Genomic DNA, 25309 nt, shown 5'->3' with positions numbered 1-25309 from the left:
CGTTTCTCACAAGGCTTAGTTTCCTGCTTAGTTTCCTTCAACCTCCTTCTTAAACTGTGGTGCCCAGAACTGGACACAGTATTCCAGGTGTGATCAGACCAAAGCAGAACAGAGTGGCACTATGACTTCCCTTGATCTGGACACTAGACTTCTGTTGATGCAGCCTAGAATAGCATTAGCTTTCTTGCTGCTGCCCTGTGGAACGCCCTCCCATGTCAAAGAAATAAACAACGACCTGACATTTAGAATACATCTGAAGGCAGCCCTTTTTAGAGAAGTTTTTACTGACTGATGTTTTAATTCATTTTTAATCTTTTGTTGGTAGCTGCTCAGAGTGGCTGGGGAAGCCCAGCCAGATGGGCAGGGAATAAATAATAAATTATTGCTATTATAATAATCACCACCACCATCACAATCTTGACTCATGTTCATCTTGTGGTTTATTAAGATCCCCTGGATCCTTTCCACATGTCCTGCTTGCGAGCCTGACTGCCAATAGCCCTTTCCCCTCCATGAGTTTGCCTTCTCCTCTTTTAAAGCCACCCAGGTTGGCCATCTCTGCCTCTTGCAGCAGTGAGTTCCACAGTTTCATTCTGCCCTGTGCGAAGAACAACTTCCATTTCTTTGTTCTGAAACTTGCAAGATTCAGCTTCACGGATGTCTATGAGTTCTAGAGTTAGGAGAGAAGGAAAATTATTTTTTCTCTGCTTTCTCAATTTCAGATATAATTTCATAAGCTTCAGTCATGTTGCCTCTTCCTCGCTCAAGAGGATTGAGACCTACGCCTCCTACTGCACGCACTACTCTAAAAGAGAATGTAATAAAAACGATATATTGCTGGTATTTAACACCTGTCAAACTAGCAAAAATGTATAGGATGGGTTGTAAAATCTGTTGGAAATGCAAAGAAAAGGACGGTGATTTTTACCCCATGTGGTGGACATGTGATAAAATGAATTTTTGTGGGGAACTGATCTATAATGAATTTAAAAAGATGCTTAAATATACTTTCCCAAAAAAGCCTGAAGCTTTTTTGCTAGGTTTGCTAGGGGAGGATATTAAGAAGGTGAACCAAAGATTATTCATGTATGCTACAACTGCTGCCAGAATCCTGATAGCCCAAAATGGAATTACCAACTTTGAAGGAGTGGCAGACGAAAATGCTCAAATATGCGGAATTAGCAAAACTGACCCACAGGATCCGTAATCGGGAGGAAACAAAGTATCAAAAAGAATGGAGTAAATTCATGGACTATATAAGTGAGAACTGTAGAAATTTGAAGATGTTAGCAGGACTGAAATAAATCTTATGACATGGTCTAGATATTACTAAGGAACTGCGGATTAGAGATTGGAATAAGAAAACCTGCAGAAGGGAAGGAGGGAAGTCAATTGCTCTACGGAGCGTAAAGAAAAAATAGATTTAAAAAGATATGAAAGATTCGTGTATTTTGTTTGTGTTTGCGTATTTGAAATGAAAAGCTAATAAAAAGCATTTAAAGAGACCTACCCCTCCCTGTGAATGCCACAAAAGAGCCCCAGTTTTCAGGTGGGGGCAGCAATGGTGGCATCTTGTCCCCCAGGGAGAACATGTGGCTGATCAGCCGGCTAGAGAGGACTCTTCCTCCAGCTGTGCCACAGTTGACTTGGTCACCGAAAAGCCCGCTCATTCATGCTCAAGTTCAACAAGTGCAGTCTTAATTTCCCCTGGAAATGCGTTTGCAATTCTCCCCCTCCTCCTTCCTCTGCCACAACTTTTGTTTGGCCACGGCCAGACATACACCCAGCCTGGGGGTGTGTGTGTTCACTCTCTGGATGACTATATAAGTGGACAGACGCCAGGCAGGGGAGCTAAGCTAGGAGCTCCTTTTGCAGAAGCAGGAGGAGGCAGAGACAGGAGGCGAGACCAAGGAAGGGCACTGCGGGACTCCTCTGACGGGCAGCATGGCAGAAGGTAAAAAGAGAAAAGGGGAAGGAAACCCAGAAAGGAATAGGGAGGACTCTTCTCTCTGGCTCAGGGCAGAGATCTTGTCTTCTTCTCACTGTCTTTCTGCAAATGCTTTTGCCTAATTGTAATACGATCATTGCAAAAGGATATGGACAATATTTGTGTGTGTGCGCGCATACTAACTCCAGAACGAGCATGTTCCAAGTCGACTCACCGACTCTATTAATGGCAACCTTGTCAAAACAAACTGCACTACTTTTACTCCTTGCACCTAAAGTGTCCACTCAGTTGTTGAAAGATGTTCTGCTTGTTATTTTTTCTTTTTAAAAAAGAAGAAATTCTCAATTGGGAAAAGTTGGGGTAAACACAAGCTAAAGCAGTTGTGTGTGGCGTATGTGAGTTTGGGGACAGGCAGCAATTAATTTATCCGTATAATACTGAAATGATTTTTAATAATTTTTGCTTTTAAGTAAGGAAAAAAATACCCAAAAAGGGAAACTTTGGAAGAAAAAGTTGGAATGTTTGAATAGGGTTTGCAGGCAGTTGTTAGAAAATGAAATATATATATTTATTTCAGAGTGTTTCTTGCACATCCAGAATTCATAACAGTTACAGCCCAATGGAATATTTTTCTGCACAAACCCCACTGTAATTAAATCCCTGTCTTTAAGCTGAATATTTTCTGCAGCTATTCCCCGCATTGGCCAAGGAGACAAATCCACTTTCTTGCTTTCTGCCCATGGTTTTCGCTTTCGGAAACTCATCTTCAGATTCAGAACGGACTTCCTGCAGCTCTACGCAAATAATTGCTTTAGCGCGGAAAATTGTAGAGAATTCCTTCTGCAGGTCTTGGCTTCCTTTCATCTTCCTCATCACTCTTCTCTGAAGTTTAATTCTCGATTCCTCCATGTCCTTGTTATTAATAGGGAAAACCTTGCTGGGTCTCGCAGGAGAGGATGAGTGCATGAGATCCACAGCTTAAGAACAGGGGCTCTTGGCTTTGGTTTTTGCACAGACCACTTTCATGCACATTCCGGATCACCTTTGCAAAAATACACTTTCCTAGCGCTTAGCTCGGCTCTTCTTCAGGCAAATGAAAACGGCCCTTGCAAAACCTGAGCTGCCAGCTTATACGACGCAGCCTCTTAGAATCATAGAATCATAGAATCATAGAATCCTAGAGTTGGAAGAGACCACAAGGGCCATCGAGTCCAACCCCCTGCCAAGCAGGAAACACCATCAGAGCACTCCTGACATATGGTTGTCAAGCCTCTGCTTAAAGACCTCCAAAGAAGGAGACTCCACCACACTCTTGCAAGACCCCAGCTGCTTTGCAAACTTACTGAGCTGGTCTAAACCCTTGCGGGGAAGATTAGCAAGACCACCTCTCCTCTCCCACTGGAATGGGCACGAAGGCTATTTCTGAAGCCCTGGGTTCAAATCTCAGCTCAGCTGTGAAATTCACCGGTGTGGTCAGACACCAGCACCATCCCTTGGCTTAAGTCCTCGTGAAAAGTGACAATTCTTGAGCTGGACTGTTCTGTTTTCTCCCTTGGGAGGCTTCCTCCCATCCTTCTACTTTATTACAAGGACAAAGAAGAAGCCATCGACCTGGGAAAGGGTGCAAACTCTCTTTCACCAGAGGTTTATAAGCAGAGGTTGGAGGGACACCCGTCAGGGATTCTTCTGCTGAAATTCCAGAATTCCAGCATTGCAAGGGGGTTGGACTAGATGACCCTTGGGTACCTTCCGGCGATCCTATGGGGTGATTGTCTGTATGCTTTTAGACCTCTTCTTTTCCAGTGATGCTTTACCAAGGAGTCCACTGGTCCTTGCAAGCTGGTGCAACCTCTTTCCTCAGGAATATTGACGTGGGTGTCGTGCATGTGGCACAACACTGTTTGCTTTCTTGCTGTGTGCCCTCAGTGTGCCTGGATGGGCAGGGAGAGAGAAACGGAAAGAGAGCCCTAGGGTTGTGGCACAGGTGCAATTTGTGTCCTGTACAAATTCAGAAGTTGGGAAAAGACCTAAAATGGCTTAGGTCAGGCTATCTGAAAGACCATATTCCCTCCTATGAACCTGCCCAGACAGATAGATAGATAGATAATTATTTTAATTCTATTAGGGTTAAATTTCTAATGACTATCTTTGGTATGTTTTTAGCTTTTTTAAATTGACATGTGTCATTTTAATTTATGTAAGCTGCCAGTTTGGGAAAGGGGTGCAATAATAATAATAATAATAATAATAATAATAATAATAATAATAGCAGCAGTAGCAGATCATTAAGGCATTTTGTTCCACTTTGGAAAGAGCTCCAAAATCTGGGCATGGGGGGATTCAGATAGAAACCTAGAGACCACAGAAAGATTCCTTATTCTGAGTCAGACCTCTGGTCCACCTGGGTACTGTACAGCACACTCTGGTGACTTCAGAGCTGGGTTATTGCAATTCACTCCACATTGGTTCTATTTAGATCTCACACAACCCCGGTTTTAAAAGAGCTGTGCCGGTTGCCCTTTCGTTTCCGGGCGCAATTCAAGGTGCTCATGTTGGTGCTTAAAGCCCTGAATTACTCAGGCCCCAAATACCCAAAGGACCTTCCCACAGACCCTCTTGAATGCTGCGATGGGCAGAGAGGGGCCCTCTTAGTAGTCCCTCCACTTTCAGAGGCCCAGGGGGAGAGGGCCTTCTCTTTGGTGGCCCCCAAGCTGCAGAGCTCCCTCTCCATGGAGGTGTCCCTGGCACCTTCACTGTGCATCCTGAAGGTTGCTGATGACGCGTCTTCTTACTTTTTACACCTGAAGTGTGTGGTTTTAGGACCCACCTCATTTTAATAATAATAATAATAATAATAATAATAATAATAATAATAATAATAATAATAATAAAAAATAAAAATAAAAATAAAAATAAAAATTTATTATTTATACCTCGCCCATCTAGCCGAGTCTCCCCAGCCACTCTGGGCAGCTTCCAATAGAATATCAAAACAGAATAAAACATCAAACATTAAAAGCTTCCCTAAACAGGGCTGCCTTCAGATGTCTTCTAAAAGTCAGATAGTTGTTTATCTCCTTGACATCTGATGGGAGGGAGTACCACAGGGTGGGCGCCACCACCGAGAAGGCCCTCTACCTGCTTCCTTGTAACCTCACTTCTCCCAGTGAGGGAACTGCCAGAAGGCCCTCGGAGATGGACCTCAGTGTCCAGGCTGGACGATGGGGGTGGAGATGCTCCTTCAGGTCTACTGGGCCGAGGCCGTTTTATAGCTGCAAGTTGTTTTAAATTGTTTTTAATGCTGTAACCCACCCTGGGACTTTCGGGTGAAGGGCGGGAAATGAAAAAATCAAAGCTCAATATTATCTACCCCGACTGGTAAGGGGTTTCCGGCAGGAGTTTCTCACAGCCCTATTTGGAGACGCTGTCCCTGACCCAGGGACCTTTTGCATGCAAAGCCCGTGAGCTGAGCCCTTCCCTAAATGAGGATTGTTTCAGAAGCATCCGTGCTCTCAGAAGAGCTGTTTCCACGACCCCTTCCTTTCCTCTTTCCCTGCGTGTAATAGCTGTGTGTAGATTTACAACTGCCAGCCGCTGCACATTCACTAGACCCCAAAGAGCGCTGACTGAGCGTGGGCTGCCCAATTGCACAAGGACAACGGCCGATGTCAACTTCTCTGCTGCTGGCGGATCCAGGTTGGCGCCTTTCTGAGCTGTCAGCACAGAGGAAATAGTGAAAAACATACCACCAGTTGCCTCATTTTGCTGGATGCTCACGTGAGAGCCTGTGTTAGAAGTTCAAGAGAGCGTGGCTGACTCGCAAGGCAGGAACTAGGCAGTAAAGAGGCCCACAACCAGGAGGACAATTCTCAACAGCAGCTTTAATAGTAATAAACATAATAATAATCAAAATAAACATAACATGAGCCCTGCTGGATGAAGTCAATGGCTCGTCTAGACCAGCATCCTATTCTCCCAGTGGCCAACCAGTTTCCGCCAATGTGCTGCCCTGTACTTCCATAGCTATTTTGGAACCCCCTTTCTGCACGAGGCAGGAATGGCCACCAACTGGGTACCTTTAAAAGAGGGTGAGACAAATTCATGGAGGGGGAGAGGGCTATTGAATCTATAAGCCACAATGGCTATGATCTGTCTTCACGGCTGGAGGCCGTGATGTTACTGAGTACCAGTTTCTGGAAGCCACAAAGGGTAGGAAGGTAATAATTTTTTATTTATACCCCACACATCTGGCTGGGCCTCCCCAGCCACTCTGGGTGGCTTCCAACAGAACACTAAAATACAATAACCTATTAAACATTAAAAGCTTCCCTAAAGAGGGCTGCCTTCAGATGTCTTCTAAAAGTCTGGTAGTTGTTGTTCTCATTGACATCTGAAAGGAGGGTGTTCCACAGGGCGGGTGCCACTACTGAGAAGGCCCTCTGTCTGGTTCCCTGTAACCGCACTTCTCGCAGGGAGGGAACTGCCAGAAGGCCCTTGGCGCTGGACCTCAGCGTCTGGGCAGAACGATGGGGGTGGAGACGCTCCTTCAGGTATACAGGACCGAGGCCGTTTAGGGCTTTAAAGGTCAGCACCAACACTTTGAATTGTGCTCAGAAATGTCCTGGGAGCCAATGTAGGTCTTTCAGGACGGGTCATAGAGCTATAGAGATGGATGGTACCCCAAGGTCATCCATGTCCAACCCTGGGCAACACCAGAATCACAGCTAAAGAATCGCTCTGTTCGAAAACCTCTGCCCCCTTCCAAGCTAAGTCTGTCCTCCTGCTAAATGGCTCTTACAATCAGAAGGTTCTTTCCAATGTTTAGTCTGAATCTCCTTCTTGTCATTTTAATCCTTTGGTTCGGATTCTCCCCTGTAGAGCCAGCGGCGTAGCACATACACACACATACCCGGCGTAGCACATACACACACATACCCGGCGTAGCACATACACACACATAGCGGTGCCCGGGGCAGAGCCATTTTTAGGAGACCAGCCGAAGTTGTTGAACTTTTTTGAGGGACAAACAGTGGCTCCATCACCCTGCAGCTTACCTGCAGCCCCCCATGATGCCCATCAGCCCTCCGGGGGAATTCAATGTGTACCACCACATCTCCCTTCCTCCACTACCGCATAGAGCAGCAAATTTGCTTCATTTTTCATATAAGAGACCTTGACGTACTTCAATATATTTTTTAGACCATATCTAAGCTTTGTAGGGACGCGGGTGGCGCTGTGGGTTAAACCACAGAGCCTAGGGCTTGCCGATCAGAAGGTCGGCGGTTTGAATCCCCGCGATGGGGTGAGCTCCCATTGCTCGGTCCCAGTTCCTGCCAACCTAGCAGTTTGAAAGCACATCAAAGTGCAAGTAGATAAAGAGGTACCGCTCCGGCGGGAAGGTAAACGGTGTTTCCATGCGCTGCTCTGGTTCGCCAGAAGCGGCTTAGTCATGCTGGCCACATGACCCGGAAGCTGTACACTGGCTCCCCTGGCCAGTAAAGCGAGATGAGTGCCACAACCCCAGAGTCGGTCATGACAGGACCTAATGTTCAGGGGTCCATTTACCTTTACCTTTAAGCTTTGTAGGTCACTTAGAGACTTTTGAAGTAGCGAGCAACTAATAAATTGAAGAAGTAATAAATAATAATGTTTTGGATGACAAGTTGCTCAAGAGACAGACAAGAAGGGGGGGGGGGGTCACTTGTGTGTATCTTCACCTTGTGTTGTGGCCCATAAACAGTTGGCTTGCTTTCTTCCCCATTGAGTTGAGGATTAGGGTACCCTCTCCGAAAGGACCCACCTTACTGCTATAATTTGAAGTTGTTTCAAACTGTTTTTCATATTGTGTTTTCATTTTTTGCAACCCGCCGAGTGTGACTTGAATCCATCCAATCTTGGCACCTCTTCCTTGTTAGCCTTGCTGGTGGTGACAAGCGATGACTTTGCCTCTCCTTTCCAGAATGGTCTGTTCTGCCCTGACTAATGGAGAGCATTGTGTCCTGTGACAGTTTTCTTCAAGGTCAAGGGAAGAGGAAAGGTGGAAATGGAGAGGTAGACACTGTTCCCAAAACAAGTAATTTGGGGAAATACTTCTGCCTTCCAGCCAGGGCTGGTTCCTTCTTCCATTCCCACCATCGCCAGATGGAAAGTGCGATGGTGCCATCACAGGTTAAGCAGCAGAGACGGGGCTTTCACACTGAACACGGATGAGCTTTTGCTGATTTCTCATTCATTCCAGTGGAAAGTCCTGCAAGGATTATGCCTGTAAGGTGGAAAAATGAGTTCATTATAGAAGAGCTGCATTAGAGGTACTTGGCAAGCGATTGTAAAATTCAGAAAGTTTTGAGGACATTCCCTTGTATGCTTTCCCATGGTTTCGCCACGATCCCACAACCTGGGCAACTCCTGTTTTGACCAAAAGGAAAAGACTGTCCTCAGCTACAAAGCATTTAATTAGCATGCATTTAGACTGGCAGGCGATTTCAGGACATGGATAGGAAAACACTTTTTCTTGCAACACACCTTTGACTCAATGCAATGCATTCACAGTACTAGCGTTGCTTTTTTTAAGTGTTTTTTTTTTAAAATCGTCTATTGATAAACAAAATAAACCAAACATAAAGAGCTTTAAGAAATCCTGTTACAGCTGGCTGAAAGCAGCCTAAAATTGGACAGTATAATTGAACTGTTCCAAAACGTTAACCAAAAATACCCGTCGCTCCATAAACCTGCTAGGCTGGTATATATGTATTCTTTTGTAGCAAGTTAGCTTGATGTTAGGGACTAGGGGCTAGATTTTCTCAACCCACTTAGATATTGTAGGAGATAGGAGTTTTAGCTACCCTAAGTACCGGTGTTGCCTCTAAAGCCTGAAAGAGTTTGGGGACGGGGGGTCCCTCTGTTCTAGGAGCATCTAAATAAATAAATAAACAAATAAATTTTTATTTGTACTCCGCCCTTCCCAGTTTAAAAACCGGGCTCAGGGCAGCTAATAGCAAATATAAAACATTGATTAAAATGCAACATAAAAAGAGCATAAAATACAACATAAATGCAGTATCAATGTCAATAAAATTCAAAAAAGTCATTTTTTTGGGGGGGGGGAACCCAGTCAGTAAACATCAAATGATCACTAGGGCTAACTGTCCAAGTTGGTCCTACTAGGGCCAGCAAGGAGACCAGGGAAGAGTTTAAATGTGGGGTCTCAGAAGGGTTTCTTCATAAAAAAGGGAAGGGAAAAGGGAATAGAGGATCAGGCTAATTCAAATTGAAGGCCAGGCGGAATAGCTCTGTCTTACAGACCCTGCAGAAGGAGATCAAGTCCTGCAGGGCCCTGGTCTCGTGGGACAGAGCCTTCCACCAGGTCGGAGCCACCACTGAGAAGGCCCTGGCCCTGGTGGAGGATAATCTGACTTCCTTAGGGCCCGGGACCTTTAAGCTATTATTATTCATGGACCTTAGGGTCCTTTGTGGGACATACCAGGAGAGGCGGTCTGCTGCCAATGCCCATTTTCCATTTGTGTTCCTAGCCTGATGTGACATAGGTGGCAATTAGGAAGAGGCACTTAATCTGTTCTGGCCTCCTGGCATTTGAGATGGCAAGAAGGGCAGAAACTGGGCCTCACATTTGTTCACAGAACTGATGAATGGAAACCAAACCTTATCAGACAAATCCTATTTAGGTACCAGGCAAATAGCTTCTTACTTGTTCAGGCTGCAGCTCTTTTAGATCTGCTGGCTTATCTATTCACAGTAGTTCTGCATATTTGCATTTTTGTTCACCTAGGCATCTGACCTGGGAAGCTGGAATCAATTCTGGACAAGAGCAGTATCAAAAGAAGAGCTGAAAAATTGCTGCTGGGCCAAGTTCAAGGTGTTACTATTAGTCTATAAAGCCCTTAACAACTTGGATTACCTATGAGATCCCCCACATGCATCCATGAGACCACTTCAGTTGGTGGTTCCACATTTATAAGAATTTGATCTTTCAGTGCAGCAGCACCAAGACTTTGGAACTCCTTGCCTCTTGATATCAAGCAGGCGCCTTCAGTGTATTCCTTTTGGCGCTTGCTAAGAACATTCTTAGGGACACGGGTGGCGCTGTGGGTTAAACCACAGAGCCTAGGACCTGCCAATCAGAAGGTTGGCAGTTTGAATCCCCGCGACAGGGTGAGCTCCCGTTGCTCGGTCCCTGCTCCTGCCAACCTAGCAGTTCGAAAGCACGTCAAAGTGCAAGTAGATCAATAGGTACCACTCCAGCAGGAAGGGAAACGGTGTTTCCGTGCACTGCTCTGGTTCTCCAGAAGCGGCTTAGTCATGCTGGCCACATGACCCGGAAGCTGTACGCCGGCTCCCTCGGCCAATAAAGCGAGATGAGCGCCGCAAACCCAGAGTCGTCCACGACTGGACCTAATGGTCAGGGGTCCCTTTACCTTTACCTTTAAGAACATTCTTGTTTAGACAAGCCTGCTTAGAAAGTTGATGTGAATTTTGACCTCTTTTAGTATTTTAGCTTTTTATGTTTAAAACTATGGTTACATTTATTTTATTTTATTGTTTTACCTTTCCGTAAAGCACTTTGATGGCTTTTTAGAAATACAGTCAAGCAGTGTATAATTTTTATGAAATAACTAAATAAATAATAACATTCACTGCCCCAAGGTTTGGTGAAAGCTTCTGGCTTGAAATGAAGTTGTGGGCAATTCATGGAGGAGGGTGGGCGCGAGGGAAGGATCTGTCAAGAGCTGTCAGTCAAGGTGGCTTTCTGGGCAGACTAAGGGCTCATCCAAACTCCCTTTTGCAACCTGCTTTCCAAACACAGGCCAGTGCTTTAAAGCTCCATGTCCAAACAGGGGGATTGTTTTGGTTGCGATTTACCACTGAATTGGAGCAAACAGCAATCTGCAGGAAACTCGATTGCAGTTTGCTCCAGTTCAGCAGTAAAATGTGGGTTTTCCCCGGGGAAACTGCTGGGACCAAAGAAAAAATCCACTCAGAAACAAAGCTTTAAACCCCCAGACCTGTACCTAGAAACAGGGCACACAAGGAGGTCTGGATGAGGCCAAAGTTGGAAGCCACATCCTGGGGAACAAATGCAAGAATGGCATTATTATTATTATTATTATTATTATTATTATTATTATTATTATTAAATTTTATTTCTACCCCTCCCTCCCCAGCCAAGACCGGGCTCAGGGCAGCTAACAATTGATTGAAATACAACTTAAAAACAAGATTAAAACACAACATTAAAATGCAGCCTCATTTCAGTAGGAACTCAAATCAAAAACTTTTGGGGGGGATGAAAACGTCACGTCTTCCCCAAGGCCAGACTGTGCTCCGGGACATCTGACTGGCCAGTGTGTGAAACAACACATTAGTCTATGTGGACCTTTGGTCTCATCCAAAGATGCTCTTTTTAATTTTTTTACTTCAGCTCTTGTTATTTCAATACTGATGATGATGTTGCAGAATTGGGAATACAACACTGCAAAACACCCCCAGCTGCCAGACAACTGTGCGTCTAGGAGGTTGAAACTCCTGGAAAAATACAATCCAGCAAGCGAGAGCCGTTAAACTTCGCTTTGTTCATTTCCCCGAAGGAAGGTGAAGAGGGGATGGGGGTCTGTTTCATGTTGGAAAGGAAGCAACAATAGCAAGGGGGTGATTAACACTCGGAACCAGCTGCCAGCAAGAGGGGGGAGGGCTCTTTCCAAAGAGGCCCCCATCCTCCCACTGTTGCTGCTCACAGGCTTGAACATCAGAGGAACATCCCTGGCCAGAAATATAAGTTATTTCCACCGCTGCGTGGAAAGTACCTAAGGATTAGGCCACACAAACACACGCACCCCTCCCTGCAGTTTCTCCACTGAAAGTTCCTCCAAAGGCTGCTTTTGGTTTAAAAAAGGAAAGGTGGGAGAGATACAGACATGGTCAAGTGGTTGGGTTGAAACCTCACCCACACCTCTCCCTGACCTGTATTTTGATAACAACATGGGAAGAGCCTGTTGGATCAGCTTCCTGCATTTCAGGGGGTGGGCTGGATGACCCTCAGGGTCCCTTCCAACTCTACGATTCTTTGATTCTATGATAGTTCAATCTTGCCTCGAGGAGTTCCAGAGATGCTGATTCCACCACCTACCTCAGCAGCCCAGCCCTGTTCCCTAAGCTGGTTTGATTCTGATGTGTTGTTGTTTAGCCGTGTCCGTCTCTTCGTGACCCCCGGGACCAGAGCCCGCCAGGCACTCCTGTCTTCCACTGCCTCCCGCAGTTTGGTCAAACTCATGCTGGTCTCTTCGAGAACACTGTCCCACCATCTCGTCCTCTGTCGTCCCCTTCTCCTTGTGCCCTCCATCTTTCCCAACATCAGAGTCTTTTCCAGGGAGTCTTCTCTTCTCATGAGGTGGCCAAAGTATTGGAGCCTCAGCTTCAGGATCTGTCCTTCCAGTGAGCACTCAGGGCTGATTTCCTTCAGAATGGAGAGGTTTGATCTTCTTGCAGTCCATGGGACTCTCAAGAGTCTCCTCCAGCACCATAATTCAAAAGCATCCATTCTTTGGCGATCAGCCTTCTTGATGGTCCAGCTCTCACTTCCATACATCACTACTGGGAAAACCAGAGCTTGAACTACATGGATCTTTGTCGGCAAGGTGGTGTCTCTGCTTTTTAAGATGCTGTCTGGGTTTGTCATTGCTTTTCTCCCAAGAAAATTCTAATGTACACCCCTATAATTTAGAGCCCGCTTCTGTATTCACCGGAACTGTTAAGAAGAGGTTGCAGGATGAGGCCAATGGCCCGTCTCATCCAGCCTCCTTTTCTCACAGTGACTAACCAGATGCGTCTTCTGGGAAACCTGGAAGCAGGATCCGAGCACCAGAGCAACTCACGACCCCTCCTGAGATTCAGAAGCATCTGACAGTGGAGACTGGGCAGAGCCATCAGTTATTATTATTATTATTATTATTATTATTATTATTATTATTATTATTATAATATTTATTTATACCCCACCCTCCCTGGCCAGAGCCGGGCTCAGGGCGGCTAACCCCAATAAAATCACAGTAAAAACACAATGGGGGGGGGACCAATTTAAAATACAGGTTAAAATGCAATTTAAAATGCAGTCTCATTTAAAAGTACCCCATAGATCAAAACTGTAACAGGAGGGAAACATAGGGGTCAGACTGAGTCCAAACCAAAGGCCAGGCGGAACAGCTCCGTCTTGCAGGCTCTGAGGAAAGATGCCAAGTCCCGCAGGGCCCTAGTCTCTTGTGACAGAGCGTTCCACCAGATCGGGGCCAGTACTAATAAGGCCCTGGCCCTAGTTGAGACCAATCTAACCACCTTGCGACCTGGGACCTCCAAAATGTTGTGGGTCCTAGGCTGCGTAGTCTTTAAAGGTCAAAACCAGCACCATTGTGGCTTATAGCCCTCTCCTCTTCCCTGAATTTGTCCGATCCTCTTCCAAAGCCATTGAAGTCGGCGGCCACTCCGGCCTGCTGTGGCAGGGAGTTCCACAGCTTCACACTGCGCTGCCTGAAGAAGCACTTTCCTTCTCCTTTGCCCTCGCAGATCTCCAGCTAGAAACATGGGACCTGGAATGCGAGCGCAACAATCGGGAGCACCGGACCTCCGAAAACGGCAACGAGCGTCTGATCGTGCGCAGGGGGCAGCCGTTCACCATCACCCTGCACTTTTCTGGGAGGGAGTACCAGGAAGGCGTGGACCAGCTCACGTTCCACGTTGAGACAGGTGAGTCCTCCTTGATGCTCCTAACGCATCGTCCTCCATCATGCTGACTTCTGGACTTGGCTGGACCACAACTCCCAGGGAGGCTGGGCTGGTGCGAGTTCGAGTCCTGCAGCGCCTAGAGGGCACCAGGTTGCTCAAAATCAATGGCAAGCAAGTAGACAGGTAGTGTTGCATAGTGGTTAGGGTGCTGGACTGGGACCTGGGAGAGGCCAGGGTTTAAATCCCTCCCCTGGGCCATGAAGCTCTTCCGGGCTGACCTGGGCCCAGTCGCTGCCTCCCAGCCTAGCCTACCTCCCAGGCAATAAATTAATAAAGCAAATAAATCTGGTTGGACTTTAGAGACCCAGTGGTGGTATTGTAGTTAAAGAGTTGGTCTGGGAGCTGGGAGACCAGGGTTCAAATCCCCTCTCTCTCAGCTTGAACTACCTCCCAGGGCTGTTGGGATTAAACGAGGGTGGGGAGCCGTGTTTTCCGCTTTGAGCCCCGTGGGGGAAATGATGGGGTATAAATGCAATAAATAAATATGGATTAAGGTAGCGCTGCTCTTAAGGTTCAGCCCACTAAACTGAGCTGGACATTTTACAGGAATGTGAGAATCCGTTCTCGACATGCGGGCACCACAGGTCTGGATCTTGACCACACGCATCCTGGTCCTCAGCCCTCTCTGGTGCAAGGAAGCGCTGCATTGCTGGCTCATGCCTGGGAACTGGGTCTGAATGTTTTCCCCAGTCTCAAGGCTGCTTTTTAATGTGACTCTGGCGAAATGTCACTCGGGTGAAGTAGCTTTGAATGCTGCGGCCAAATGGGTGGAAGGGCTCAGTGTAAACTGAAATAACAGCCTCAAACTCATAATAATAAAGCTTGCAGTGGTGTCCAAACTTTTTTCAAAGAGGGCCAGATTTGATGAAGTGAAGGGCCGTGAGGGCCGGCCAGAGGGCCAACCAAAGTTGTTCAGCTTTCTTTAGGATTGAAATTGTTGAGGTTTTTTTTTTTAGGATTGAACCTACCAGGTTAAACCTACCAGTAGGCCAGATTAGGCCCCCAAAACGGACTTTGGACATGGCTTAAGGGTTTTTAGCCCTTTAAAAACCTCAGTTTAAAAGCCTCCAGTGAAGGAGACTTCCCTGCTGTCCGAGGCAGTTGAGTTAGCAGCTGCCTCTGCTCAGAGTGGCAACCCAGTCAGATGGGCGGGGTACAAATAATAAAATTACTATTATGATTACTAAGTAATTGTGCAAGGCCACTTTTGCTCCATTCCAATCCTGCCAACCGTTTTTCTTACTTTAATCAAAAACCAGCCAACAACTTGGTTCCTCCTTTTTTCCTTTCTTCCTGATTATTTTTGCCAATTTTCCCTTATTGTTCTTCTGTGGACAATGCAGCCAGGAAAGGAAAACATGGCAGAGGACGGGTGACCTCGGGCTCTGTCCCTGGCCAGGGTCCTCTCTCTCGCTTTGTTGTTGGGCTCAGGAAACGCTGGTGGAAAAAAGGGAGTCATCCTCCTGGAATTTTGCAGCAGCAGCAGCCGGGCCCTGGAAACCCATTTCGTTTTGGCCGGTGACCTCAGAGGTGTTGCAAAAGCAAACAAGGGGGGACTTTTGTGGAGGAAGCAGAAATGGAAAGAAATGATCCGGTTTGTGCAGCGAGAATGGGGGAAGCTGTGCGGGGAGCAGCTGGAGGAAGAGGCACCTTTATGGACTGGACTTGCACTGGTTGGGAAGCTGGGATTTGAAGGAGCTGAGTATGTTTAGCCTGGAAAAGAGGAGACTGAGAGGTGACACAAGAGCCATCTTCAGACCTTTGATGGGCTGCCGTTTTCTCCGGCTCTGGAGGAGAGAACCTGAATCAATTATCCAGGTTCGTTGTTGTTGAGTCGTTTAGTCATGTCCGACTCTTCGTGACCCCCTGGACCAGACCACGCCAGGCCCTCCTGTCTTCCACTGCCTCCTGCAGTTTGGTCAAACTCATGCTGGCAGCTTCAAGAACACTGTCCCACCATCTCGTCCTCTGTCGTCCCCTTCTCCTTGTGCCCTCCATCTTTCCCAACATCAGGGTCTTTTCCAGGGAGTCTTCTCTTCTCATGAGGTGGCCAAAGTCTTGGAGCCTCAGCTTCAGGATCTGTCCTTCCAGTGAGCACTCAGGGCTGATTTGCTTCCGAATGGAGAGGTTGGATCTTCTTGCAGTCCATGGGACTCTCAAGAGTCTCCTCCAGCACCAGAATTCAAAAGCATCAGTTCTTTGGCAATCGGCCTTCTTTATGGCCCAGCTCTCACTTCCATACATCACTACTGGGAAAACCATACCTGGAACCAATTATCTGACCACATATTAGGAAGAACTTTCTAGTGGTATGAGCCATTGGACAGTGGAACGGACTCCCTTGGAGGTTTTTAAGCAGAGGTTGGGTGTCCATCCATCAGGGATTCATTGGCTGAGATTCCTGCATTACAGGTGGTTTGGGCTAGATGACCCTGAGGAACCCTTCCAGCTCCCCAGTTCTGTGATTCTAAGAGCCAGTATTTCTCTTTATTCATACCTTCCAGCTGTTCCTGTTCTTTTCCCGTGTGAGGGCTCTGTTACTGTTTCCTGGAGTTTGTCAAAGCAGAAGAGTCCTGCCAAATAATTAGCATGTGAAATCCAGCCCCCAGCATTCCTCTCTGAACATAATGCTTTCAGACGGGGAGATGGTGATTTGACAAAGATGTCTTGCCCTGGGAGTTAAGAACATAGAAAGATCCTGCTGGATGAGAGCAATAACACGTCTTGTCCAGCATCCTTTTTACACAGTGGCTGACCAGATGGTTGGTGGGAAACTTGCAAGCAGGATTTGAGCACAAAACAACACCCTCCCAGCCTGAGGTTTCCAGCATAGTAGCCATCAATAGGCCTCTCCTTCAGGGATTTGGCCAGTTCTCTTTTAAGGCCATCTAAACTGATGGCCATGCCTGCCTCCTGTGGCAGGGAGTTCCAGAGTTTAACTGTGCTGTGTGAATAATGACTTTTTTTTTAATCTCTCCCGAATCTTCCAGTGTTCAGCTTCATTGTATGTCCTTCAGTTTTAGTGTTAGGAGAGAGGGGAGGGCCTCTCCTCCACCTCTTCCTCCTCTTGCATCAAACCATACCAGATCCTGACAGACCCATGGGGGTTCATGAAATACCCTGCAATGATAGAAAATCATTGGGCGTGTCGTCCTCACCCTTGCAGCAACTCTGCAGCAAAAGAGAATTTGCTTCGGGGATTAACAGTTTAGATGATTCCTTGCAGGGATTAATTGATACAGGGGTCCTTCGAGACAGATGGTGAATGCGCAACTGATGCTCCTCATAAACACAAGTTTATTTGCAGCATCCCCATGAAATCATGAGCATCAAATGGCAACCAGTATACTTACCACCCCCCAATGGATTAAGATAAAGGTAAAGGGACCCCTGACCATTAGGTCCAGTCGTGGCCGACTCTGGGGTTGCGGCACTCATTTTGCTTTACTAGCCGGCGTACAGCTCCCGGGTCATGCGGCCAGCATGACTAAGCCGCTTCTGGCGAACCAGAGCAGCGCACAGAAACACCGTTTACCTTCCCGCTGGAGTGGTACCTATTTATCTACTTGCACTTTGGCGTGCTTTCGAACTGCTAGATCACCCTGTCGCGGGGATTCGAACTGCTGACCTTCTGATCGGCAAGTCCTAGACTCTGTGGTTTAACCCACAGCGCCACCCGCGTCCCTTCTCCCCCAATGGATTACCTGCTTGCAAATTAAGCTCCCACCTGTTTAGACGGCTCTTGGGTGTCCCTCCAAACACTACAATGATTCTATAAATGCTCCTAATAAATGCCTCTGGCTCCATTCGTTCTCCCAGGGCAAAGCCTCCACATGCCCTTTTGAGACTGGGATGGGAGAAGGAGGGGAGGGGATGGAGGCTCCCCGAGGTCTCCGACCCCATTTTATCTCGCAGCCTCAGGCAGCCAGTGGTGAGTTGAAGAGGACAAGGGCAGGAAACAAAAGGAGGAAGCTTTCTCCTGGCTTGGCCTTTCCCACAGTTCTCTGTGTGGCTTGCAAGGAAGGAGGACTCCCACTTTGTCCTTCCCTTTTCCAGATAAAACAAAGAAAGCAAAGCACCCAGAGCAGAGCTCGGGCCTCAGCTTCTTCAGCCCCAGCTCCAGGGCTTAATTCGCACACAGCGCCAAGAGGTCACTGCTTGGTTTTGCTTAAGAGGTTAAGAACATCAGACGATCCCTGCAGGATCCGGTCAAGGGACCATAATAAATAAAATTTATAATGAAGCTGATGGACTATGCAGAACTTGATAAAATGACAGGGAAGATCAGATACCAACGAGATCAAAAATTTATCGAGGACTGGGGAAAACTAGTCGAGTATTGCGGAGGGTTAAGTGATAATGAAATAACGTTTGCGGCATTTAAAGAAGCTCTGTAAAAACTTAAGAAATATTGTAAGAAAGAAAAACAGGTGTTGATGGGTTTGTTAAAAGGCAATAGGAAATGTAGGAAATGTGTAACTAAAAAGTTTAATTCGGATGATTGTCAGAATGGCTGATGGAAGTCCAAAAAATGAGAAAATTTGTAAAGTGAAAATGTTTATCTATTTTTCTTTTGGTGAAAATTTATAAAAATATTTAAAATAAATAAATAAATAAATAAATATTTAAATCCCACCCTCCTCAGCCGAAGCCGGGCTCAGAGCGGCTAACAACAGTAAAGCAACACAGCATTCTAAAATCAATTCATTTTAAAATCAAATTCAAAATCAAATTCATGGCAACCATTGGGCTAGAGTTCTATGAGGATTGCCAGGCGGAACAGCTCTGTCTTGCAGGCCCTGCGGAAAGATGTCAACTCCCGCAGGGCCATAGTCTCTTGTGACAGAGCGTTTCACCAGATCAGGGCCATGGCCGAAAAAGCCCTGGCTGTGGTTGAGGCCAGCCTAACCTCCCTGTGGCCTGGGACCTCCAAGATGTTTTTGTTTGAAGACTGTAAGGTCCTCCGTGGGACATACCAGGAGAGGCGGCCCCGTAGGTACGAGGGTCCTAGGCTGCCTTGGGCTATAAAAGTTAAAACTAGCACCTTAAACCTGATCCTGTACTCCACCGGGAGCCAGTGCAGTTGGTAAAGCCCTGGATGAATGTGATCCCATGGCGAAGACCCCGTAAGGAGTCTCGCCGCAGCATTCTGCACCCGCTGGAGTTTCTGGGTCAGTCTCAAGGGCAGCCCCATGTAGAGCAAGTTACAATAATCAAGTCTGGAGGTGACCATCTCGTGGATCTAGTCCTCTATCCTTTTCTCATTGGGCCAACCAGTTGCCACAGTCAGAGGCAGCGATGTTCCTGAATCCCAGTTGCTGGAAATTTCTGGAGGGGCAGAGTGTTACTCTTGAGCTCAAATCCTGGTTCGCCACATGCAGCTGCATGGCCACTGTGAGAACAGCATGCTGGACTAGATGGGATCCTGGCCTGATCCACCTTATGAATTAAGTACAAAATAGCTTTTCCTCCTGGGCTTTGCCCAGGATCCCTAGAACAAAGGCACCCCTGGACATGCGCAAAATGTGCTCCTTTTGACCTGTGATAACAGAAAGGCATTTTTTTTTTATCAAGAGGGGCTACACTTGTGACATGTTTGCACCAAGCCTCCCAGATAATATCACAGCAACAGGTGTGGGTTCAACTCATCCACCCAGGTTTCTCAGGACAATCCTTCCTATGACAAGAAAAGCTGGGGCAAGGCAGGTGCCCTAAGAACGCAGCGTCCAGAGTTTGAGTTTTCCTCCATTTCAGTTGGACTCGTGTAGGAGAACATCCTGGTGGGTCATATAATCATAGAGTTGGAAGATACCTCTGCTCCAACCCCTGCAAGGCAGGAATCTCAGCTCAAGCATCCATGACAGGTGGCCACCCAACCTCTGCTTAAAAACCTCCAAGGAAGGAAAGTCCACAACCTTCCAAAGGAATCTGTTCCATTGCCGAACAGCTCCTACAGTCAGAAAGTTCTTCCTAATGTTGAGTCAGAATCTCCTTTCTTGTAACTTGACGCCATGGGTTCGAGTCCTACCCTCTAGAGCAGCATACATAAAACAGCCCTGCTCCATCTTCCATATGAGAGCCCTTAATTGAAGATGGCTATCATATCTCCAGACTAAACATACCCAATTCCCTCAACCATTCCTCATCAGGCTTGGTTTCCAGATTCTATGATCCTCTGGGTCGCCCTCCTCTGCACACCTTCCAGCTTGTCAACCTCCTCCTCAAGTTGTGGCGCCCAGAACTGGACACTGTTTTCCAGGTGTAGTCTGACCCAGGCAAAATAGGGTGGTCCTATTAAAGGTAAAGGGACCCCTGACCATTAGGTCCAGTCGTGGCCGACTCTAGAGTTGTGGCACTCATCTCACTTTACTGGCCGAGGGAGCCAGCGTACAGCTTCCGGGTCATGTGGCCAGCATGACTAAGCCACTTCTGGCGAACCAGAGCAGCGCACGAAAACGCCGTTTACCTTCCCGCCGGAGCGGTACCTATTTATCTAATTGCACTTTGACGTGCTTTTGAACTGCTAGGCTGGCAGGAGCAGGGACTGAGCAACGGGAGCTCACCCTGTTGTGGGGATTCGAACTGCCGACCTTCCGATCGGCAAGTCCTAGGCTCTGTGGTTTAACCCACAGCGGTACCCGCGCCCCTTCCTATTAAAGGTAAAGGGTCCTATTACTGAATCTCATTGCTTGCAATTGGAATCCCTTGGATTGGGTCCTGCCCTCCAGAGAGCAGGAGAAAACCAGCTTTCTCCATGTTCCATGGGACAGTCCTTCAGATATTTGAAGATGGCTGTCCTCTCACCTGACAGCCTTCTGCCCTGAACGACGAGGGCACCAGAGAAGACCCGACCCCAGGATAAGGGACCTTTGTGCGAAAGATGAGTCTCCAGCCCACGCCCTGATGTTTCGACCCACCCTTCCCAGAGCAAAGTGTACCAGTCTGGATTTATCCACCCAGGTGGTGAAAGGCCCTTTGTCTCTCCCCCAGGGCAGACCTCAGGTTCCAGGAAGTCTGGGCAGCGAGAGGCTGACAGGAGGGCCTCTTTTTGTGCCTGCCTCCTCCACCTCGCTGTGCAAAGAGAAGGTCTTGTTGATGAGCCACCAGGGGTGCGATGGCCTGGTCTGTTGTGAGGCCGCAGGGTTGCGCATAAACAGATCCTGTGGATGTTTCCGATGGAGGAGGGCCTTGCGTTCCCCCACCCTGTAATTCTTTGCATTTGTCCGAGGGAGGAAGAACACTGTGAGCTTGTTTGGGAAGAAGGCGGAGGAGAAACAGCTACTCCTGTTCCCCGGGGGGGCTGAGTAATGGCTCCGGCGACTCAAGGAAGCCGTAGCCTAGCCTTGTTCTCACGCTCAAGTGTCCCAGCAGGATCACACACACACACACACACACACACACACACACACACCGCCCTGCTCCAAGGAGGGAGGGCAAGCAGGCTGCGCACACCATTGTGAGCTCATGTGTATTTTCGCACACAGATTCCAACTCCGTCCACAACTAGGGTGGGGGTGAGGAGCAGCGCAGGAAACCAGGACTTCGCTGGAGGCTTTTCAGCAGAGGCTGGACGTCCGTCTGTTGGGGATTCTTGAACTGGGAGTCCTGCAATGCAAGGGGGTTGGACTAGATGACCCTCAGTGTCCCTCCCAACCCCCCTGCCGTTCTATGATCCACTGACCTCATGAGGTGGTGGACTCTCCTTCCTGGGAGGTGTTGAAGCAGAGGTTGGGTGGCCGGCTGTCAGGGATTCCCTGGCTGCCATTCCTGCTTTGCGGTGGGTGGGTCTAGAGGACCTTTGGGTGCCCCTTCCAATTCTGCCATTCTATGATCTTTCATATGAAGCTACAATGTCCCTCAGCTCCCAGGATGCCCAGAGCTAGAGGGGACATTTGAACCAGGGGGCAGCTGTCCAAAGTCCGTTTGGGGGCCCCGGCAGTTGGTTTAATCTGGCCCCATAGTAGTATATGTCCTGGGATAAAATCCTAAATAAACAACTTTGGGGTCAAATCCTTTAAAAAGCCCAACAACTTAGGGGTAAAATTCTAAAAAAAGCTCAACAACTTCAGCAGCTTTGGTCGGCCCTCATGCATGTTCACATCATCACATCTGGCCCTCTTTGACCCAAATCTGGCCCTCTGGCCCAACCTTCGCCAACCTGGTGCCCTCAAGATCTTTTGGACGAGGGCTCACGCTGGCTGGAGCTGATGGGAGCTGTAGCACCTGAGTGGCACCTGAGCAAAGGAATGTCAGGAGGTAGATACAGAAGACCTGGGGCCCATCAGGAAATGCCAGGGCCACCCCTAAGAGTGCCTCTGCTGTGATGCTCTTCTGTGGCACAAACTGCCCAAAATTCCTGCATTGCAGGGGGTCGGACTAGATGTCCCTTGAGGGTCCGTCCCTTCAACCCTGCAGTTCTCAGATTCTGAGTTTAGCAGACAGTCAGGAGCGGAAGTCTGTGACCAGCCCTGGCACTCCGTGAAAGCTGTGAATCATCGTGGGCAGACGGGCGGGGAGGGCGGGCATGAAGCATGAGTCTGCAGTTCACCCCTTGCCGAACCCTCCGTCTCGGGTGGAGCCTTGGAAGAGGGCAGAGCCTCTTTTTGCAAGGCTCCCTGTCGCTTGTGGGCTGCGCCTGGACAGAAGCAAAAGGGAGCTCTGTCTTCAGGACATCTTGCCTTCTGACCACTGGCCAGTGGAAGTTTACAGCCATCCCTCAAAACAACCTGGCTATTTAAGGGCAGCCAGTGCAGGCTTTCCAGTACATAGTCCAGAAGGTCTGGGTCACCCCCAAGGGCTTGTCTCAACCACAGCACAATCATGGCATGCAGAATGTTGCAGCACGGTTGCTGACAGGGGAGTGCTATCATAGAATCATAGAATCCTAGAGTTGGAAGAGACCACAAGGGCCATCGAGTCCAACCCCCTGCCAAGCAGGAAACACCATCAGAGCACTCCTGACATATGGTTGTCAAGCCTCTGCTTAAAGACCTCCAAAGTAGGAGACTCCACCACACTCCTTGGCAGCAAATTCCACTGTTGAACAGCTCTTACTGTCAGGAAGTTCTTCCTAATGTTTAGGTGGAATCTTCTTTCTTGTAGTTTGGATCCATTGCTCCGTGTCTGCTTCTCTGGAGCAGCAGAAAACAACCTTTCTCCCTCCTCTATGTGACATCCTTTTCTATATTTGAACATGGCTATCATATCACCCCTTAACCTCCTCTTCTCCAGGCTAAACATGCCCAGCTCCCTTAGCCGTTCCTCATAAGGCATCGTTTCCAGGCCTTTGACCATTTGGGTTGCCCTCCTCTGGACACGTTCCAGTTTGTCAGTGTCCTTCTTGAACTGTGGTGGCCAGAACTGGACACAGGACTCCAGGTGTGGTCTGACCAGAGCAGAATACAGTGGCACTATTACTTCCCTTGATCTAGATGCTATACTCCTATTGATGCAGCCCAGAATTGCATTGGCTTTTTTTTAGCTATAGATGGGTGGAGTATTATTATTATTATTATTATTATTATTATTATTATTATTATTAGCCCCCATAAGCATATAACGCCTGTGCTCAGAGATCTGCTGATTTTGCTCCCAAGTCAAGTTCAAGAAGTTACTGTTCACATATAAATTGTGGGAACTAGGATTTCAGCTCTGAAAAACATCACATTTCCTGTGATAATTTCTGAAAGTTAATAAAGGTTAGTTTATTTAGCAATTGTATTTAATTTCAGAGCTTATGTGAAAGCTAGAGACTGGGCAGTTTAACCCTTTTGTTTGTTCCCTTTCCCCTCACAAAAAATACGAAAGACACCCTTTTAAAGATTAAATAATAATTTTTCCTCACGGTGTCCTTGCACTTGTTAGATTAAATGCAAATGTACAAGGCAGGCAGGTCTTACTTATCTTAGTAATGCACTGCAGAGATTTATCACTGAGGCTAAAACTCCAACAGACTCTCATTAACTTGGAGGCAGGCAGCAGCAAAACAGAACAAACCGACTGATCAGCTGTTCTAGCAACACAAAAAAGGCTATAATTAACTGCCATAACTGTGCCAACTTATGCAACCGCCTTGGGCACAAGGTATAGGATTTTCACAAGGTTGTTTCTTAAAACGTTGCAGCACTTGTGAGTATAAACCTTTGACTTTGGAAGCTCCTATCCCATATAAATCCCTTCGCAATTTGGGACCAGTTTACCCTTTCCCATATGCACCCATCTGACCTCTTCAAACTGTTGCAGCTGCACCTAATAATAATAATAATAATAATAATAATAATAATAATAATAATTTATTATTTATACCCCACTGTTTCCCCAGCCACACTGGGCGGCTTCCAACAGAATATTAAAATACAAAACCTTAACATTAAAAGCTTCCCTAAACAAGGCTGCCTTGAGATGTCTTCTAAAAGTCTGGTCGTTGTTCTTCTCTTTGACATCTGGTAGGAGGGCGTTCCACAGGGCGGGTGCCACCACCGAGAAGGCCCTCTGCCTGGTTCCCTGTAACTTGGCATCTCACAGCGAGGGAACCGCCAGAAGGCCCTCAGCGCTAGACCTCAGTGTCCGGGCAGAATGATGGGGTAGAGACGCTCCTTCAGGTATACTGGACCGAGGCCGTTTAGGGCTTTAAAGGTCAGCACCAACACTTTGAATTGTGCTCAGAAACGTACTGGGAGCCAATGCAGATCTCTCAGGACCGGTGTTATGTGGTCTTGGCGGCTGCTCCCAGTCACCAGTCTAGCTGCCGCATTCTGGATTAATTGCAGTTTCCAGGTCACCTTCAAAGGTAGCCCCACGTAGAGCACATTGCAGTAGTCTAAGCGGGAGATAACCAGAGCATGCACCACTCTGGTGAGACAGTCCATGGGCAGGGAGGGTCTCATCCTGAGTACCAGATGGAGCTGATAAACAGCTGCCCTGGACACAGAATTGACCTGCGTCTCCATAGACAGCTGGGAGTCCAGAATGACTCCCAGGCTGCGCACCTGGTCCTTCAGGGGCACAGTTGCTCCATTCAGGACCAGGGAATCCCGTTCCACATTTGCAAGGAACTCATATTTTAGTGTGGCAGCCGCTACACTTTGGAACTCCCTGCCTCTTGACATCTGGCAGATACCTTCACTGTCCCCTTTCCAGCACCTGCTGAAAACATCCTTGCTTAGATAAGCCTATCCAGATGTTTAGGAAGTTAGTGCGAGTTTTAAATCTGCTCTTAGTCAATTGTTCTTTTTGCATGCCTCAAATTACTGTTCATTTTTCTTAGCGGTCTTTTAACTTTTTGCAAGCCAGTGTGAGGTGTGTTTGGGCTTTTTTTGCAATCCCAGCGGCTTATACCTTTTATAAATCGTGTGGGATAATAAATGCCTCGCTGCCTTGAAAATGTGGACGCTGCCGGTTATGGGACACAGGGCTCCCACGTTGCATAAAAGGAGTCTGTCTGGAGGTTTTCATCCTTGTCTGAATTTCACCTTGTTAACTTGTGCTGGGGAGAAAGAGATGGCGAGGAATCGCCTTACATGGCAAGATGCTCCCTTGCTCGTTCTCAGATTTATGGGCTTGGGGGATTGC

The 25309-nt window shown here is 47.5% G+C and overlaps 1 protein-coding gene across 2 annotated transcripts in view; it reads left to right on the top strand.

Moving 5' to 3' along the window:
* Positions 1-1772: 1772 nt before the first annotated feature.
* TGM2 (transglutaminase 2) overlaps positions 1773-25309 on the top strand; it is a 57554-nt gene continuing 34017 nt past the window's right edge. The window contains exons 1-2 of one of the 2 annotated variants that reach the window (XM_081196195.1): positions 1773-1954; positions 13520-13699. In XM_081196195.1, coding sequence (XP_081052321.1) covers positions 1945-1954; positions 13520-13699 — 190 coding nt within the window. In that variant the 5' untranslated portion in view covers positions 1773-1944. Of the gene's footprint in view, positions 1955-13519; positions 13700-15402; positions 15557-25309 lie in introns of those variants that run through there. The other variant, XM_081196196.1, reaches the window with a different exon arrangement.

Source organism: Podarcis bocagei, assembly GCF_964188305.1.
Source record: "Podarcis bocagei genome assembly, chromosome: 5".
Lineage (NCBI taxonomy): Eukaryota > Metazoa > Chordata > Lepidosauria > Squamata > Lacertidae > Podarcis > Podarcis bocagei.
This window is presented reverse-complemented; position numbering and strand designations above follow the sequence as displayed.